We start from the raw sequence: 18,488 nt of genomic DNA, 5'->3' as shown, positions 1-18,488 counted from the left end.
CTGAGCGACGAAGATGTTGGTGACACCTTCCAGGGCCACTGCTGCATGAGCCAGCCTTCACCCAAACCGCCGGGCAGGTGGCGCGAGGAGCTTGCCGGAGGTGGAAGCGCCGTGGGCTGGTCTGGTTCAGTCCCCTCCCCGTGTACATAGTTGTCTCCTTGTCCTTCCACCTCCTGCCTGCCCAGGGTCGGGTCCTCCTCACTCCTGGAAACAGCCACTTGCCGGAGTGGGACACCAACGGTCCCCACTGTGAATGCTGACACCTCCCCCCCCCCCAGCTTTTCCTTGGAAACTGCTGCCCCCCTCCCGGGGCTGGAAGGGGCTGGCTCGTGCGTCCCCTCACCCGCCGGGACCGTGGTTCCCTGCGAACAACCGCCCGGGTTAAAGTTCTTCTTCCTTTTAATGAATTCCCTTTAAAAAAACAAAAACAAAAACAAAAAACCCCCAAAACAAACCAAAAAAATAACCAACAAATCCACGGCCGACTGTGACTCCAGCTTTCCGGTCGGCCGACAGCCTGCCTGGCTTTTGAGCGCCCTCTGGAAGTTTGCCAATGTCAATTAAAAACAAAACAAAACAAAACAAATATATATATATATATAAAAACAAAATAAAAAAAATTCAGCAATAAACATGGAAAAAGAGGTGGAATCGTTGACAGCGGCGATCTCTGCACCGGGCAGATCACATCCTGGTTTGGGAACTGGTGCTGTTCCCTGTGCCGTGACCTGCCCACACGCTGGTGGCGGTGGGAATGTGGCGATACCCGAGGAGCTATGGCAGAACAACAATTTTAATCCAAAGGGGAGGGAAAAGACCAGTAAAAAAAAAACCAGAACGTCTTCAGGCACTTCTTGACACCAGTAGTCGAGTGGGCAAATCCAGAGCTGTCACTGCGGCTGGGATGATGGTGACATGTCCTCGTCTTTCCCGGCTCTACCCCAGGAAGGTGGAGATGAAGACGCTGGTGTCCAGGTTGAGCGTGGCGTGCCACCACCGGTCGGGGAAGTACAGGACCTGTTGGGAGAGGGTTCCGTGGGCTCCTGGTGTTACACCCCGCATCCAGTGCTGGGTGGGATGTGCGGGTGGGTGTCCTCTCCACCCTCCCGAGGGGAGTGGAGACCATGGGGTGACACGCGAGCTGGCTGGACTCACCTCCCCGGGGCGCAGGGTGCACTCCAGCGGCCGCTCGGCCGGCGGCAGTGTGGGGTACGTGCGGTGGAGCCAGGTCAGCGTTGTCTCGTTGGGGTGGAAGTGGGGTGTTTTCTCCGGTGGGTACAGAAACCAGCGCTGGAAAACACCGGGGGGGGGGGGGGGGGCGAGGGGGACACGACACACCCCCCCATTTCAGCACCATGGGGGGCTTCCCCATGTTTGGGGGACATCCATTGGGGTCTTTCTCCCCCCCCCAAATACCCCCTTCAAGGGCTCGATTCTCACCTTCCTGCCGAAGATCACCTCGGAGTAACCGGGACCGTGCCAGTGAAAGGGAACGCCAGAGCCGGAGCCTATGGGAGGAATGTGTGTGTGTGGGGGGAGGGGGTGTTGGGGGGGGTCTCCCCAATCCCACCCCCACACCGAGCCCACCACTGCCAGCACCCACCTGCGATCCCGAAACTGTAGGCAGGGCTGGTGCCCGGGATGCGGAACGGGGGGGCCACATACCGCTGGAAGAGGGGACCCCACTCGGTGAAGTTGTTGTCCCCGAAGAAGTAGAGGGTGTCTGGGGGGGGGGGGGGGATGGGAGAGATGGGGACAGTGAGACCGGTGAGGAATTGGGGGGGGGCAGACACGGGACTGCGGAGAGGGGATGGTGGCACCCACCGCTGCCCAGCAGGGCCGGATCCTGTGGCTTCAGCAGCTGCTCCACGTACTCCTGGAAGGGCACATCCACTGCGGGAAGAGGAGAGTTGGGGGGGGGGGGGGAGGGGAAGGGGGGGCAAACCGGTACCCCCGGGAGAGGTGCGAGAGGGCCCGACCCCCACCCGTCCCCTCACCTTTACGGTAGGAGTAGGTGTTGGCTGTGCTGAGCCGCACCGGGCGGTCCCCGAAGGCCGCCAGCAGCTTCTCCCGGGTGCAGAGGGCACGGAAACCCTGGGGGGGGGGGGGGGGGGATGGAGCGGGGGGGGGAGCACAGCGGGGTCGGGATACAGCCGCCGCCGCCGTTCCCGGGGCTCCGGTGTGCCCCGCTCCGTTCTTCCCACCCTCCCCCGGCGGTCCCCTTCCCGGCACTCACCGAGTTGTCCGTGACTCCGCGGAGGATGACCGGTCGGGAGAAGGCGAACCTGTGTCGGAGGGGGGGGTGGGGGGGAAGCACCGCACCGGGGTACCACATGGGTAACCGCACCGGGGCCCGGTCCCAGCCCCCCCCCCCCCGCCTCCCGGGGCACCGGAGCTGGCCCCAACGCTCCCCCCGCGTCGGGACCTGCCCCACAGCCCCTAAACCCCCGGGACACCTCACCGGGGCACCGGAGACTGTCTGTGACCCTCCCTGCCCCCGGCCCCGGTGCCCCCCCCCGCCTCCTGCCTCGGGGCAGCGGCCGCCCGTACCGCTGCAGGAAGAGGGAGTAGGTGAGGGAGGCGTCGGCCCTCTCCACGGTGCACCGCTCCTCTTCCGGTACCGTGCCCGCCAACCTGCAACGGGAGGGTCCGTTCGGTACCGGCACCAGCACCGGCACCGGGATCGCCCCGCCTCGGGCCTTACCAGCCGCCTCCCGGCGGGTCGGCGCAGCCCGAGGACCGGGCCCAGGCCAGCGGCAGCAGCAGTGAGAGCAGCCGCCCCGCCGCCATCGAGGAGCGGGACCGGCACCGGTACCGGGGCGGCCAGGGGACTACGCTTCCCGGCAGCCACCGCGGCACGCGCTGACGCATCGCGCTGCTATTGGCTGAGCGCGCCGCTACGGCTACCGGCGGGGGCCACGCCTTAAAGGGGCCAACGCCTTAAAGGGGCCACAATGGATGGTGGGGCCCACCACCTCCCACTGCAGGGACCCCCGGGCGGGGAGGGGTACAGGACCGGGACCCTCCCCGGGGCTCCCAGCCCGCCCCGGGGACCGCTGCAGCCAGGTTAAGCAAAGACAAGAGGCATGGCTCAGTTCAGCTGCTCTGTTTTGGTTTAATCCAGTACAAAAAGGCCGGGCAGGGAGTTGGGGGGGCACACGGGGCCCCTATTTACACAAAAATAAATACAGAGAGGGAGGTGCGGGGAGGGCAGGAGAGCAGAAGGCCCTGCCCGCCCTGCCCACCGTCTCCCCCCATCCAGCGAAGGGCTCAGGTGTACTCGCAGAGGTGGCCGCAGCCGGCGGGGCAGTGGGAGCTGGTCTCCAGCCACTTCATGATGTGCTGGAGGTGGCCGCCGTGGCTGCAGCCCTGGCACCAGACGAAGAGCCCCTTCACCACGTGGTGACAGACGGCACACATGCTGGCACACTGCCGACACCTGCGCCGGAGAGAAGGGGGTGAGCTCAAGAGCCCTTGGCGAGGGGCAACGAGGGGAGGATTAGGGGGTACCAACCCCATCCTCCCGCCCCCGCAGCCTCTCTGGGACTCCCCTTGGTGACCAGACTGGGGTCCCCCACTCGTGCCTGCCCTCACCGGTCACAGATCCAGCCCCTGTTGCTCATGGGTCGCTTGCAGTTGCTGCAGTTGACGTGCAGGGTGGTGGAAGCCTGGTTGAGGCAGTTGATGGCGCGGCAGGTGCTCAGCTTGATCACCTCGTTGGAGATGTTCCAGAGCTGGAAGCGCTGCAGCAGGTCGATGTAGGAGGTGTACCAGTGCTCCTGGGGACGGGCACAGACAGCTGAGCCTCGACACCCCCCCCTCCCCAAAATCCCCACTTGGATCCCAGCCCCACATCCCAAAGGCAAGATCCCTGTGGCAGCGGAACTGCTCTGTGGGGCTGGGGAAGAGGTGCCCTTCCCCAAATCAACAGGCCAAGGCTTCTTCCCCACCCTGGCCCCACAGACAAACCAGGTACCAGGGGTCCTGGAGCTGCCCACCCCAGCTTAGAGCGAGCTTGGCAAGGGCTGGAGGAGAGGAGAAGCGCCCGGAGCCCAGGTAGGATCCCATCACGTTGGGACACACCACCTCTGGGGCCCACCAAGATGTCCTACTGCATCTCCTGGGGTTGAACCCATCCCTGAAGGGAGGGTTCAGTTCCTACGCAGGCAGGAAGGGGCTTCCTGGTGTCTACCTGGGTCTGCTCATCAATCTCCTTGCGGATGCGGTCTCCCAGCACGATAAGGACAGACACAGCCGTCTGTACGTCTCCCTGCTCGGCGTAGAAGAGGAGAGTGTCCCGCACGATGGGATTGAAGAAGTCGGAGGGCAGGCGGTTCTCGTAGAGCGAGTGGGAGATGGAGATGAGGGAGAAGGACTCCACGGGTGTCAGTGACACCGTCTCGGCCTCGTTACCGCTGACGTGAGGCGAGTCAGCCTTGTCTTGCAGGTGGTCCAAGGCCGATGGGTTGTCCACTATTTCGTGGCGCAGGGGGAAGGCCTCTTGGGGAAGGCTGTATTCCTGCTCTTCAGCTGTGAGGAGAGATCAGGAATGAGTGTGGAATGCCGGGAGAAAAATCCAGTTGCACGTCTGGGACAGGTAACGCCTCCCAGCACCAGCCCTTCACTCACCATGCGGGTTCTCATGATCCATCATATACAGGTCATCTTCATCTGCTTCCACATCCCCCAGCAGATAGTCTGCAGGGACATCGCTGCCCTCTGTCTCCTCGTTGTCTGCATGCACAGGGAGAGAGAAATCAGCTCATCCCCCTCGGCTACACGGTCAGATCTGCTTCCCCTGTGTCCTGCCCCAGCATGTCAGGCTGTGCCCGAGCCAGACGGCTCAGCTCCCCACCATTGCCATGTTCCTGGCACCAGCTGCCACCACCGTGGGGGTCACGGGGGTAAACTGTCCTTCTGCAACACCCTGGGGCTCAGCGTGCTTCACCTGGGGGCTGCAGCAGGTCCAATCACCCCAATTTACAGGATAAATTTACCGGTTTATCCCATATCAGGCCCATCTACAAGTGAGGAGGAGAGAGAGCCACAGGACCGTGACTGTGCCGGCCCCAGAAACGTTACCCTCGTTGTTGATCAGGGTAGAGGAGGAATCCATGAGGATGTTTTCTGTGCGGCTTTCTCCTTTGCTGCGGTCCAGTCTCGACTCACTGCCCAGCCCAGAGGGGATGTCCTTCAGGTTGAAGCTGGGAAAGAAGCCAAATTTAGTAGTCACAGAAGTTTACAGCTTCCATTCTAGCCAGCAAAAGTCTCCAGTTGTGATCTGAATGGTGAAACACAAGACACGTCGATTTCCCTCAGCACAGAAGTCAGCTGGCCCCACGTGGTGACTTAAAAATAAAGATACATTGCCATTGTTACCACAGTCCTTTCTCCGAGCCTGGTGTCTCTGCGCACGCACCGCAAAGTTGCCTGCAAAGGTCTCCCTAAAGGATTTCAGAGCCGAGCGCGAGCTCTTGACTCCATCTCTTCATATTTACCTTCTCCTCAGAGGCAGGCAAACAGGAGCTGCCTCGCTACAAGGTGCTTTGCTGTTTGTTATGCATCACTGCTCTCAGGCTTCGCCAAGACAGAAAAGGAAGGGAATGGGGTTGAAGCAGAGCTGAGCTCTTCAGCTTGCTGCCTGCGGTTTAAGTCAGCGTCAGACAGTGACCTGCCTGGATGCAGAGCTCGGTCAAGGAGAGCGTTTTGTTTGATGTTATTCAAGTCTTTGCCACTCACCCTGGGAACCTGGCCCTGCAAGGTCTGACAGCTAATTTGGAGTCCTCAGCCCTCACTTTTATATGTCATTGAGAAGAGGAAAAACAAGTTTTCCTGCTTCATCAGCCCACGATGGGGCTGTCCTTGCCAGCAAGCCGCTTGAAGAGCTTGGTTGTCCTCTCCCTTTCCATGGCAGAAGACTTCACACCAGCAGCTCTGGCTCCAGCAGCAAGACAGGGGTTCTCCATCCCCAGCCCTCTGTCACAGTCACTAATAAAACAACCACAAAGACGGTACCAGCCCCACCACAGCTTCAAACTTTGTTTTAAGGAGGGAAGGGAGTAGCGTGCAAGCCTACACGGCTCAAGGCCAGGCTGGCCGCTCACTTTTCACACCCATGTGGAAAATGGCTGCGTTCAAACAATGCCAACTCGCAAACCAGCAGGGCCTGAGGCTGGGGGAGAGCCGTCCCTGCTCCCAGCCCACAACTCCAGCCCAGCTGAGGAACCATCTCCGCTCTCCTGCTCACAGAGCCACCCCAGCCATGGTGTCACTCACTGCGGCTCCAGCATCCCTTACCTGTTCATGAGCGGCAGGGCGGTGCTGCCTTTCCCGATGCTGTGGTTGAGGTTGGCGGACGACACGTTGCCAAGGCTGGAATAGATAATTCGCAGCATCGTCCATGTTTGAGCCACCTATGTGAGAGACAGCCACAGTCAGACCTGGACAGGCTTAAAACCAGGCCCCATGCAGCTGCGTACCTGACCACAAACTCCCATTATGGGGCCGATCTAGAGAGCCTGCGCTTGTTTTAGGCAACAGCGTTTGGGGTTTGGTGTCAGGCAGAGGTACACCTTCTGGGGACAGCCAGAGGGCACAGCTGGATGGAAAGCTGACATCCAGCTTGGGTGGCGGGCCTCATCCTGACAGCACCTTTCGACCTTGGCACCGGCCTAGGTCTGTACCCGAGAGTCTCCAGCCTTGGTCTCACCTGGTTGCGGTCCAAGCCCTTGGCCACCTTGGCGTTGTGGTCGCAGAGCTCGGCTAGAGGCCTGCCGGCCAGCGCGTACTGCTTTGCAGTGTGCACGAACCAGTCCATGCTGCCGCTCTCCACGTCTGTCTCGAAGACGCTGAGGGCACTGGAGGAGGAGATGTACTCAAACTGCTCTGTGGGGTCCAGCTTACGCTTGAAGAAGATGGGGTGACGCCGGTCCCCGATGTAGGGCTTGCGGTTGGAGTCAGAGGAGATGAGGCTCTCTTTGGCAGCGAAGGCGAGGTCTCCGTACAGGCTGTAGCACAGCCCCTCGGGGTTGGCCCGGTCGATGGGCTGGCTGGCGTCCTTGAAGATGTGCTGGTAGAGTGTGCTGTCCTTGGAACCCGACAGGAGGAAATAGGGGTCATGGAGGTGACGCCACACGATGCCCGTGGTGACGTCCTTGTGCTCCTCAAACATGGCGGAGGGGATGAAGGGACGCCGCACATCCCAGACGTAGATGTTGTGGTCCACCATCATGGAGCAGGTGGCAATGTGGTGCTTGCACTCTGGGCGCCACTTTACCCGGGCCACGGAGGCGATGGTCTGCACGCAGTAGATCTCCTTCGCTCGCGTGGTGTTCATGTCCCACACCTTCACCATCTTATCCCGGCCGCCTGTTGCCAGCCAGCCCCTGGGAGAAGGACGAAGAAAGACTATGAGACACCAGCTTGGGACAGGATCCGTGCCCGGTTAAGCTCTCTTTTTCCGCTCCGGCACAGAAACACTCACAATGTGGGTGTGACCATGTTCACGCCAAGGGGAGGCAGCCGGGCTGCAGTCACATCCTCCCACACACTACTCTTAACACCTCTGCTCTCCAATAACCAGGTCAGGCAACACCCCTCCCTGTGTCATCAGAGCCACACTCATCTGAAGGGCTCCCAACCAGACCAGTTCTCCCCCCCACCTCTGTTTTCCACTTGCCAGGGAGAGCAGAGAGGGGGAAAAAAAGCCATTTTGAACATATTTCAGTGCCTCTCGTGAGGAGTCAGAGCATTGCCTGGCAGGGAGTGAGGAAGGAGTGGTGGCACAGGGACCCGCACCACAATTGTTTACAGGTGCACAACACCTGCCCCCAGGGGAAAGGCAGGAGAGAAACATGATCAAACACAAGCAAGCTGTGTCCCAGAGCAGCCATGCAGTGCCCTCCCCGAGAAAAGCACTGGAGTGAGAGGCTGCCCTGACACAGGGAGCAAGACAGCAGCTCGCTATTTGCAATCCAGCACCTCAGAAACCCCCAATCAGTCAAAAAACAAACCCAAAATGCCCCAAAGACACCCCCAAATCCTCAAAGTAATAACTGCTCCCCATCTTCCAGCCCCTGACACACGGGGCCATGGTATCAGAGACTCTGCTTTCATCCCCCAGAAGGTCCCAACCCTGTTTTTAGGGTCTCCCTTGTCTCTGCCGAAGCTGGGCGACTGGCAGGGTCCGGCCCCGCACACACCTGTCCTCCGGATGCCAGTCACAGCAGAAGACGGGGCCGTTGTGGGCCGTGAACATCCTCTCATAGCGGTCCGGCCGGCGTATGTCCCACAGCTGCACGTTCCCATTCTCAAAGGTGGCAGCAAAGGTGAAGTAGTCCCTGATGCTGAACTGGACATCACGCACGCTCTCTGACTGGCCTGAGTGGGGGCAGAAGTTAAGGTCCGGTGGGAGAGAGCTCCAACAAAGTTAAAAACCCCAATGCAAAGAGCCATGGGGGTCACCAGCCCAGAGAGAAGGGGAAACAGGGAGCGATACAGCCACCTTCCACCTCCCATGGAGATCCAGCCCACTGCCGAGTGGCAAAAAAAGCACCAAAAGGCCTCTCAGCTCCCTCCCTGCCTGCTCCAGACATCTTGCCCTGAGCAAACCCTCCTCCCAGGCACAGGGAAACGGCAAAGCTCCCAACCTCCGCCTCTCCCCAGGGTAGAGGAGCAAGCAACAGCCCCACGTTCCTACCAGAGAAGGTGCTGACAGAGTCCTTCTTGCGCAGGTCGAAGCATTTCATGTAGCCATCCTGGGAGCCGCTGAGGAGCATGTAGACCTCAGTGGGGTGGAAGCAGACCTTGTTGACAGTGCGCTTGTGCTCAGTGAAGAGCTGGTCCTGCTTGTTGCGGGATGGCTTGCCCAGGTTCCAGGTGACGACCACACCATTGGTGGCAGCGGTGGCCAGCAGGTTCTCATCCATCTGGTGCCACACCACGTCTGCGCAGCTGAAGTTCAAGGAGGGTTTGCGGCCAACGCGGAGGTTCAGCTTCTCCACAAACTGGTCCTCCTCAATGGAGTAGATCTTGAAGATGTTGCGGCCAGCCACCACCACCTGGGCAGCATCACGGCACACACTGATGGCATTGGCAGGGGCGTCCAGGTGGCAGAACATGGTCCGTCCCGTGAGGGCGTTGCCCCCCAGGGCAGTGGTGACCCTGGCCATTTTCTCCATGGCTGTCCGCGGGGCGCACTCCCCTCTCCAGGAGCAGGCTCGGAGGCTCGCGTCCCCGCAGGCTGCATTCACGCTCGCACAGCCACCCTGCTCCACCTCAGCCAGAGCTGGGAAGGGACAGGCTCGGCTCCCGCAGCTCCCGGCAGTCCCAGGTGGCTTCGACTGCAGCTTTTTGTGGCCACATCAACGAGCTGTGGAGGTGAGAGGTTACAGCCCAGTTGCTACCTGAGGTGAGGGATACAGCCCCACGCCAGGCTTCTCCTCCTGCTGCCGTCTGTAAATCGCTCTCAGGGAAGTCTTGAAAACCTTTTCTGGGTTTCTTGTTCCTTCCTCAGTTCAACCCCTGGAGATGCTCCACTGACGAAAGCGACTGTTGGTGATGCTACAGAAGGTTGGCTACGGTGACGTGGACTGAGGCAAGCAGTGTCTCCAGCAAGAGGTTGGGTGAGACGAGGCCGCAGTCATCTCCACGAGGTGCTCCCTGTGCCCAAAACCCCTGCAAACACCACAGGCAGGGGTTCACTCTGCTTCTCCAGTGAGGGGGAAGGGGGGCAGCAGCTCCCCCCACCAGGCACAGGAGCCCATCCCTGTCCCAGGCCAGGGTGCCAGGGGCTGGCAACTACTCTGGAGGTGCCCAGGGGCCAGCAAGGCTACCTGGGGGTTGCAGGCTCTCTGAGGGCACCCACAGGCTGGCTCCCTCTGACCCAGGCCCGCCTGCTCCTGTACCCTTCCTTCATCAGGAGCCCGAGCCCCAGCCCCACTCATACCCCACATCCCCCCCCCCCACCCCCCCCTTCTCAGGGCACGGTCCTGACCCACAGACCCCTCGGGGCCTCCTCAGGGCCTGCTCCCACCCACCAGGGCCTCCTCAGAGTTCCTCAACCCCCCAGGGCCCCCTCAGGACCCCCTCAGAGCCCCTTCCCGCCCCTCAGGGCCCCCTCTCGCCCCTCAGAACTATCCTCAGGGCCCCCTCCCGCCCCCCAGGGCCCTCTGAGAGCAGCCTCCCGCCCCACAGCCCCCTCAGAGCCCCCTCCCGCCACTCAGGGCCCTCTGAGGGCACCCTCCCGCCACTCAGGGCCCCATGCCGCTGCCGGCCAGGCCAGGCCCTCCCCCTCCACAGCGGCAGCAGTGCCGGTGCCGTACCCGGTGCCGGTGCAGCCCCGCCAGCAGCTCGGGCCCAGCAGGCCCCGCCGGCCGCCGCCACGGAAACGGCCGCCGAGCCCCGCCCCTCTTTCGTTTCGCCCAGCCCCCTTCCGCCTCACGCCCCGCCCACTTCCCGACTTAGAGCACGTCTGTTAGGCCCCGCCCCCGTAGTCAAGCCACGCCCCCTGAGTAAGACTCCGCCCCCGGCACGGAGCGGAGAGGCGGGCGGGGTGCGCTGGGGGGAGGAGCGGGGGGGAAATGAGGGTGTCGGGGGGGGATATGGGGTGCGTTGGGGGTGGGGGTGTCGGGGACATATGGGGTCAGGGGTGGGGGTGGGGGTGCAGGGTGAAAATAGGGGTGTCGGGGGGGACATGGGGTGCATGGGGATGGGGATGTCAGGGGGATGTGGGGTGCAGTGGGGGGGGTGCGATGGGGAAAATGGGGGTGTCCGGGGGGGGGGGATATGTGGTGAATCGGGGTGAGGATGCCAGGGGGATGTGGGTTGCGCAGTGTTGGGGGGGGGAGCAATGGGGAAAATGGGGGTGTCACAGGAATATGGGGTGCATTGGGGGTGTAGGGATGCACTGGGGGGGTATGGGGGTGCGCTGAGGTGTGGGGCTGCCTGGGGGGTTTGGAGGTGCCCTGGGGTGTGGGGGTGCACTGGGTTTTAGGGGTACATGGGAGGGTGGCTATACAGGAAGATACAGGGCTACACTGGGGGATGGGGGTGCAGGGGGGTGGGGGTGTACTGGGGCTATGGGGGTGCCATGGGGGCTATGGGGGGGACACTGCCATGGGGGGGTGCAGAGGGGGGTATGGGGACACTCCAACCCTGGGGCTGGGGCTGTGCTAGGGCTGCCCATGTGACGTGGGACTGTGGGGGTGCACAGGGCTGATGGCACACCCCCAAATGCTGCTGTCGGGGACCCTCATGTGCCACTGCCCTGCCTGTCCACAGCTCCTGGCACCTGTGTCCCATGGGCATCGGTGTGTTTGGGGGTGCAGGCAGCCCCCCCACCCTAGCTGCCACCATGCTGGGATGCTCCATGCCCCAGCGATGCCACCCTGTCCCGCCGCCCTGCTTCCTCCTGGTGCACCCCAAACCCTGTTCCAGGGCCGCAAGGGTCCTTGTGCCATTTTGGGGCCAGAAAGGGACATTTTGGACAAAGGAGGGCGCGGAGGCGGTGGGTGGTGCAGCAGTTCCTTCCCGGCCGGTACAAAGGCAAAACAAACCGAAAGCGTGTCCGTGTCTGTGTCCGTGCCCGTGTCCATGTCCATATCCATGCCCACGCTCCTCCCGGGGCTGTGCGGGCAGCCGGCGTGGCAGCGGGTGATGCCTTGGGGATGGCCACCGAGCCCCCTCCCGTGCCAGGTCCCCATGGCCACCCCAGCCCCACGCCCAGCTCTGCTCAGCCCGGGGGGTCCCTCTCGGCCCCCAGCTTGCCGCTGGCGTCAGGGTGATGGCTTTCCAGCTGGAAGAGCGGTGGCGGTGGCAGCGTGTCCTGAGGTGCCACCTCCTGCCTTCGTTCTGTGCCCCCGGTGTCCCCGCGGCGGCTTGGACCTGGCCCTGGTCCCCTGGGATGTCCCATCCCAGCCGGACGGGTCACTCCTCAGCGTCGACATCCCGCGGGGAGCAGCATCGCCCCACCGACCCCACAGAAACCGGGGCGCAGCGGGGTCCCTGGGGCAAAGGGAGATGCTTGCCAGGAGAGCCCGGCTCCCCGGGGCAGGATCCGGCTGGGATGAAGCTGTATGGAGGGGCCAAGTGGGGTTTGTCACTTGTCACCATCCCCCCCGGGAGCCCCGGTACCTGCCGTACCACGAGACTGAAGCAAGCGAGCATGCGAGGGCGGCGGGCGGGCAGGTGGAGGAAAACATCCTATTCACCAGGAGAAAGCACCGAGCACCCCAAGGGCAGGGCTGGGGGCTCGGGGGGGACACGCAGCATGAGGGGGGGGTGGCTCGGCGACCCGCTCCAGGGGTGTGAGGGGACCCATCCAGCCTCCGCCACCACCCATGGGTGCTAAAAATAAGCATCCTCCTCTCGCCCATCCCTGGGAGCATCCTTCAGTACCCAGGAGCATCCTTTGGTCCCCAGGAGCATCCTTGGCGGTGGGGCCACGTGCCATCTTGGCACCAGAGTGGGGGCAGGATGCGGCCAGGGCGGGGTCACGCCGCCGTCGCCTTCCCACTTTGGGTTTCCACAATGTCCGTTCGTCTGTCTGGAAGGGATTGGCAGGACACCGGGAGGAGGACAGGTGATGGCAGTGGCGTGGGGGGGGAATTTACAGGGTACCCGGAGGGGCTCCGGCGAGGGGTGACACTGTCCCCCATCTCCCCATGGAGCCCCACGTCCCTCGGGGGTATCGATGAGGGGGGTGTCCGGAGTCAGTTGTAATCGACGACGTCTTTTGCATCCCCCAGCAGACGGAAAGAAATGGGTTGGGCGATGTCAGACGGGGCGGCGGCGGGGTGGGAGCGGGAGCGGGGCGGCCGGATCCGGTGTTACTCGATCACCATGCAGCACGGGAGGTGCTGGGAGAAGTACTTGAAGAGCTCTGGGGTGGCCCCGGGGCAGTTGGTGAGCTCCAACTCCTCCAGCTCCTGCAGCTGAACCAGCCCCGACAGCCCCGTGGTAGTCAGCAAGGGGCAGCCTGCAAGGGGACAGAACGCACCGTCACTCCAAACCCACCAACATCCCAAAACCACCAGCACCCAAACCCACCAACATCCCAAACCTACCAACATCCCAAAATACCAGCACCCAAGCCCATCAGCACCCAAAACCACCAACATCCCAAACCACCAGGACCCAAACACACCAGCATCCCCCCCAAAAAAAGCATCCCCAAAAAACCCTGCACCCCAAAAACTAGCACTGCAAACACATCAGCACCCCAAAATACCAGCATCCCCCCAAAAGCACCCTAAAACCCTAGCGCCCCAAAACACCAGCACCCCAAGCACACTAGTACCCTCAAAAAACAGCACCCCAAACCCCAGCACCCCAAAACACCAGTACCCCAAAACACCAGTACCCCCCCAAAAAGCACCCCAAGACACCAGCACCCCGAAAACGCCCTCACCCCAAGAGCCATGGACCCACCCCCGGGGAGCTGGGCTGGGTGTGGGTGGCTCAGGGGGATGCGGAGGCCGTGCCATGCTGGGGAGGGGGGAGTGCTGGCTGTCCCCCAGGCTGTCCCTGTCCCCACGCCTGGTGTCCCGCCAGCCCCGTGGGAACCCGGCCACCCCATCCCAGTGGGGGGGAAGCAAGGGGGGAAGGGTTTGTCTCACCAGCCAGTGAGAGGAGGCGCAGGCTGCCCATGCTCAGGAGATGCTTCAGGCCAAAATCCTGCACCTGGAAAAGAAAATGGTGTAGGAGCCATGGGGAAGACAAAGGAGGGGGGGCTTCATGGGGGGGTGGCCGTCGCAGCACTGGGGGCTTGGCGTTGCTGAGGCAGGGTGCGGGTGCTGGGGCAGGGAGCTGGGTGCTGGGGCAGGGTGGTGGGGCTGAGTCCTGCTGAGCTCTCAGGAGCACCCCGTCCCTTCCCCACTTGCCAGCACTGAGTCGCGGGGGCTCCAGCCGGCCTGGGGTGCCCACCCTGAGCTCATGACCCATCCCCAAGGAAGTGCCAGCTACTTTGCCCTCCCCACCGTGCCAGCCCAGGCACGGCTATGTTCCCCCCACCTACCTGGCAGCACCAGCGCAGGTAGAGGCTCCGCAGGGATGACATGGTGGACAGGTAGCTGAGGCCGGTGTCGGTGATCCGCACACACCTGCCGGGGACATGGCGTGTCAGGGATGGCTGGGAGCGGGGCACCCATGGGTGGCCCCAGACCACGGCCCCCACACTGCACCCACTGCCTCCAGCACGGCTCAGCATGGCTTGGCATGGTGTGGCATGGCACAGCTCGGCATGGCATGGCATGGCACAGCTCAGTGTGGCTCACCATGGCTCAGTATGTCATGGCACAGCTCGGCATGGCATGGCATGGCATGGCATAGCATGTCTTGGCATGGCTCAGCACATCATGGTACTGCTTGGCATGGTGCAGCATGGCTTGGCATGGCATGGCATGTCTCAACATGGCATCACACGTCTTGGCATGGTGCAGCATGGCTCAGCATGGCATGGCATGGCATGGCATGGCATGGCATGGTGCAGCACAGCATGGCATGGCTCAGTACGGCATGGCACAGCACAGCATAGCGCAACTCAACATGGCATGGTATGGCTCGGCATGGCATGGCATGCCTTGGCATGCCTTGGCATGGCACAGCACCATTTGGCATGGCCCCATACCTGTCAAGCACCAGCTCCTCCAGCTTGTGCAGGTCGCAGGCAATGTACTCCAGGGCCATGTCGGTGATGCGAGGGCACCAGGAGAGGTCGAGGCTGCGCAGCTTCCGCAGGTTCTCAGCCACCAGCTCCACGCCATCATCCGTCACCTTGGAGCAGCCTGAGAGGCTGAGGACGCTCAGGTTGGGCAGGCTGTGGACCATGTTGACCACGCCATGGTTGGTGATCTCCCAGCAGGAGTTGAGGCGGAGGGTGTGGGTGGTGTAGCCTTGCTTGGCGGTGAAGTAGGCGAGCGCCGTGTCCGTCACATGATAGGCTTGCAGGTTGAGCTCGGTGAGGTTGGGCAGGAGCTGTGAGATGGCGGCGATGGCGTCGTCGGCCACGTTGATGCAGTCGCTGACGCTCAACGCCGTGATGCGAGCGTTGAGGCTGGACCACAGCCCGGCCTCTGTGAAGTCGTTGCAGCCCGACAGCTCCAGCCGCACCACCCCCTGCATCTGCTCCAGCATCACCTGCCGAGGACCAGGGGGTCAGGACGTGGTGGGCACCCCTGCCCACCCTGTGCAGCCCCGTGCCCCTGCCCTGGCTCCCTCTGACCCCCCTAGGGCTCTTCCTGCTACCCCCAGCTCTCTGTGGGTCCAGCCTTCTCCCCAGGCCCCATGGCATCGGAGCAGCGCCCCGTTATAGGACATGCCTGCATTGGCAGGGAACAGGAGAGGACAGGCAGGGACCCCCAGCCATGACCACGACTCTATACCCGGTGTTGTTGGCTGGGGTAGGATTAATGCCCACTCCCAGCCTGGGCACTGCTCCGGGAGGATGCGGCCACAGAGCAACTGGTGTTGTGTTTGGCCATGGCGCAGGGCAGGGGACATCAGTGGGGACCTTGCCCAGCCCCATGCAGGACTACGAGTTGCCCCATCTCCATCTGACCCGCACCCCCCTGCCCAGGAGACCCCTCCCTCACTGGGGAGCAGCCAGCCAAGCAGGGATGTCCCCATCCCCTCAGCCCTGCTCATCGCCTACCGTCAAATCCACCACCCAGTGGCATGGCCACCTCGCATGGCTTTGCCTTCCCAGCAGGGATGAGTGAGGGCAGCACCTGCAGGCAACATCTGCAGGTGGCAGGGATGAACCCCCCACTCCCTGACAGCATCCTCACCCTCCAGCGAGTCCATCCCACTGCCCAGGCCACCGGCAGGGGCTCCCAACGCTGCCTGCACCCATGGGATGGCCAAACTGCCTGACTTCTCCTTGTCTGTGGCTGGTGAAAGCTCTGCCCATGCATGTGTCCCCAAGGCCACCGGGAAGGAGCCACCAATGCCACAGTCTCAGCCATCCCGGTCACCTCACCGGGGTCACCTACCTCCAACCCTGCATCCGTGATGGTCGACCTCTTAAGGCTCATGGACTTGACCCCCTTCTTGGAGAGTGGGTAGTTATCAATGAATTCACAAATGTCCAGGTCGGAGACGCCCACAAGGCAGAAGCCGTCAAAGCCGCGGATGGCAAAGCCCTGCAGGCTGACGAACTCCTTCTCGCCTCCAGGCAGGATGTTGTAGAGCTCTTTGGTGTGCAGGACGGGTGTCAAACCCACCCAGAACTTGGGTTGGTAGAGCACCCGCCGCCACGCCTTGCACACCTGTGCCAGCACACACTTCTCGCATGCCGAAAAGTACCAGAACAAGCGGTTGAGGATCTTCTCGTCCACTGCCAGCTGCCTTTCCGAGGGCGAGCCAGGCAGCCGCTCTGGCGAGGGCTGCTCTGAGCTTTCGCTCGTGTTCAGTCCCACCAAGGAAGCGCCGGGAGGGGAGGAGACACCGGCCAGAGTGGCCAAGGAGAGCGGGGAGGCCAGGCTGGGGATGGGCAGGTCGCTGCGGTGGGCTAAGGCTGGGCTGAGGATGGCAGGCACGGAGGAAGGCTGGCACAGGCGGTTCTTCACGGCAGGGGTGCCTTTGGTGATGCTGGCAGAGCCGAGGCCGTTGGGTTGCGTGGGGATCTTCACCAGTCCATTGCGGGGCAAACATGGGGGCTTGGTGTCGCCGTTTCTCGGGTTCGACATCTTCCACAGGTCTCTCTGCAACACAGGGATGGAGAGCTGAAGGGCTGCAGGTCCGGCAGGCAGAGCAGGCAGGGAGGGTGGGCAAGGCTGGGGGATGTAATGGCACGGGTGGGGATGGAGACCGTGGGGGTCCCTGTGCAAGGAGCAGGGTGGCATGGGGGACCAGGTAGTGCAGGGCTGCTGGGCACAGTGGCAGAGGGGACATGGCTGGGGCACAGAGCGGGGTCCTCCAAAGGGCTATGTGGCCCTGGCATCCCTCGTGATGGGGGACGGATGGGGATTTGTCCCTGGACATTCACATCCTCCTCTGAGCCTGGGATCCAGCCACCGATGGGAGCAGGGGCAGGATCATAGATTCATAGACTGGTTTGGGTTGGAGGGGACATTAAAGGCCATCTAGTCCAACCCCCCTGTGACAAGCAGGGACATCTCCAACTAGACCAGGTTGCTCAGAGCCCTGTCCAATCTGACCTGGAATGTTTCCAGGGATGGAGCAGCCACCACATCTCTGGGCAAGCTGTGCCAGTGTCTCCCCACCCTCAGCATAAGAAATGTCTTCCTTCTTTCCAGTCTGAATCTCCCCTCTTTCAGTTTGAAGCCATTACCCCCTGTCCTGTCACAACAGGCCCTGCTCAAAAGTCTGTCCCCATCTTTCTTATAAGCCCCTTTTAGGGACTGGAAGGCCACTATAAGGTCTCCCCGGAGCCTTCTCTTCTCCAGGCTGAACAACCCCAACTCTCTCAGCCTTTCTCCATAGCAGAGGTGCTCCAGCCCTCAGATAATTTTTGTGGAGGGAAGAGGAGGCAGCGGCGGCAGAGCAGAGCTGCCTGTGCTCGCCGTACCAGCCAGGCGCTCGGCAGTGAGCCCATACTGGTCAGGAGCGTCGCCGAGCCTTGCCGAGCCTCGCGGCAGCCGGGCGGCACCCCAGCAAACCCGGCCAATAAATATTTCAGCGGCAATGAGGCTGGCTTTCCAACGGCCCCGCCGCACCCCACCATCCATTATTCAACACATTTCCCTCTATAAATACGAAGGTGAATAATTGATGGGGGCTTGGCCCCCCCCATCCTGTCCCAGCCGGTGTGCGGCACAGGGCCCTGCCAGTGCACTGCCCGTCCTGTCCGCACTCTCTTTGCCGCGGCTGTGCCAAACCCTGATGGGTCTGAGGGTAGAGGAGGGTGCTGGGCTCCTGGTAGCCCCCAGGGACATGGCGAGGAGCAGGAACCCACAAAAGCAACTTTCAGCCCAGGGATCAGGGGAGAGGGACATGGTCCCTGACCCCGAGGGATGGCTGGCATATCCACACAGCGGTGGCTGATAGAACCTGAGGACCCTCTCCACCACCAGCTCCCCCCAGAACCAAGACAAAAGTGAGGGAATTATTTTAGCATTCTTGATTTGTGACGGAGATAGCCAGGCCCTGATGGAGGGGCGCTGAGGGAGCAGCATCCCCGGCCAGTGATGCTCATGGCCCAACTCCGTGGGCTCTGAGGATGCTCCATGCAGTCCTGGGGGGTGGCAGGCAAGTGGGGTGCAGCCTAGATCCCCAATGCCCCCAGCCCGTCGCTTTCACCATCACTGCATCCCCAGGCCTCATCCAGCTCTCCTGGAGCAGCCTGGGAGGGGAGCAACCACCTGAAAGGTGCCTTGGAAGAGCCCAGGAGCACAGGCAGCTGCCAGCAGCGCAGCCAGCAAGCCCCACGGTGTGCACGGTGTACGATGTCTCCTGAGGATGCCCTCCTCGGCACAGTGGTACCATGGGACAGGGCTGGTGGGAGCTGCTGAAGCCTCTCCCACGGTGCA

At 62.4% G+C, this 18,488-nt stretch overlaps 3 protein-coding genes across 3 annotated transcripts; all 3 read right to left on the bottom strand.

Annotated features, from left to right (window-relative positions):
• Window positions 1-111: 111 nt before the first annotated feature.
• On the bottom strand, window positions 112-2,803 carry JMJD8 (jumonji domain containing 8). The gene is made up of 9 exons (XM_082490263.1): window positions 2,705-2,803; window positions 2,551-2,634; window positions 2,237-2,285; window positions 1,998-2,094; window positions 1,825-1,893; window positions 1,604-1,723; window positions 1,441-1,508; window positions 1,156-1,290; window positions 112-1,017 (listed from the first exon to the last, which is right to left on the bottom strand). Exons 1-9 carry the CDS (start codon window positions 2,788-2,790, stop codon window positions 937-939), a joined length of 789 nt encoding a protein of 262 aa, XP_082346389.1. The 5' UTR covers window positions 2,791-2,803; the 3' UTR covers window positions 112-936.
• Window positions 2,804-3,095: 292 nt separating this feature from the next.
• Window positions 3,096-9,355, bottom strand: WDR24 (WD repeat domain 24). Its single transcript, XM_082490678.1, has 9 exons — window positions 8,699-9,355; window positions 8,202-8,379; window positions 6,710-7,385; window positions 6,298-6,413; window positions 5,083-5,204; window positions 4,630-4,734; window positions 4,193-4,530; window positions 3,595-3,779; window positions 3,096-3,439 (listed from the first exon to the last, which is right to left on the bottom strand). Exons 1-9 carry the CDS (start codon window positions 9,177-9,179, stop codon window positions 3,271-3,273), a joined length of 2,370 nt encoding a protein of 789 aa, XP_082346804.1. The 5' UTR covers window positions 9,180-9,355; the 3' UTR covers window positions 3,096-3,270.
• A 3,472-nt stretch (window positions 9,356-12,827) lies between these two features.
• Window positions 12,828-16,685, bottom strand: FBXL16 (F-box and leucine rich repeat protein 16; the record flags this gene model as incomplete). Its single annotated transcript, XM_082490831.1, has 5 exons — window positions 12,828-12,976; window positions 13,617-13,680; window positions 14,015-14,099; window positions 14,627-15,135; window positions 15,990-16,685. The coding sequence occupies 5 exons, from the start codon at window positions 16,683-16,685 to the stop codon at window positions 12,828-12,830; spliced, it is 1,503 nt and encodes a 500-aa protein (XP_082346957.1).
• Window positions 16,686-18,488: the final 1,803 nt, after the last annotated feature.

This window comes from Vanellus vanellus, assembly GCF_965231255.1.
Source record: "Vanellus vanellus genome assembly, chromosome: 14".
NCBI classification, from domain to species: Eukaryota; Metazoa; Chordata; class Aves; order Charadriiformes; family Charadriidae; genus Vanellus; species Vanellus vanellus.
This window is presented reverse-complemented; position numbering and strand designations above follow the sequence as displayed.

What these genes read in the sequence shown, in the direction of transcription:
- JMJD8 (XM_082490263.1), bottom strand. Translation starts at nt 2,790, where the DNA reads ATGGCGGCGGGGCGGCTGCTCTCACTGCTGCTGCCGCTGGCCTGGGCC. An exon ending in GCGGAGTCACGGACAACTCG is followed by an intron (nt 2,095 to 2,236) that starts GTGAGTGCCGGG and finishes CCCCCCCCCCAG; the next exon opens with GGTTTCCGTGCCCTCTGCAC. An exon ending in GCACCCTGCGCCCCGGGGAG is followed by an intron (nt 1,018 to 1,155) that starts GTGAGTCCAGCC and finishes CTCTCCCAACAG; the next exon opens with GTCCTGTACTTCCCCGACCG.
- WDR24 (XM_082490678.1), bottom strand. Translation starts at nt 9,179, where the DNA reads ATGGAGAAAATGGCCAGGGTCACCACTGCCCTGGGGGGCAACGCCCTC. An exon ending in AGGGCTTGGACCGCAACCAG is followed by an intron (nt 6,414 to 6,709) that starts GTGAGACCAAGG and finishes TCTCTCACATAG; the next exon opens with GTGGCTCAAACATGGACGAT. An exon ending in TACCCTGATCAACAACGAGG is followed by an intron (nt 4,735 to 5,082) that starts GTAACGTTTCTG and finishes CTGTGCATGCAG; the next exon opens with ACAACGAGGAGACAGAGGGC.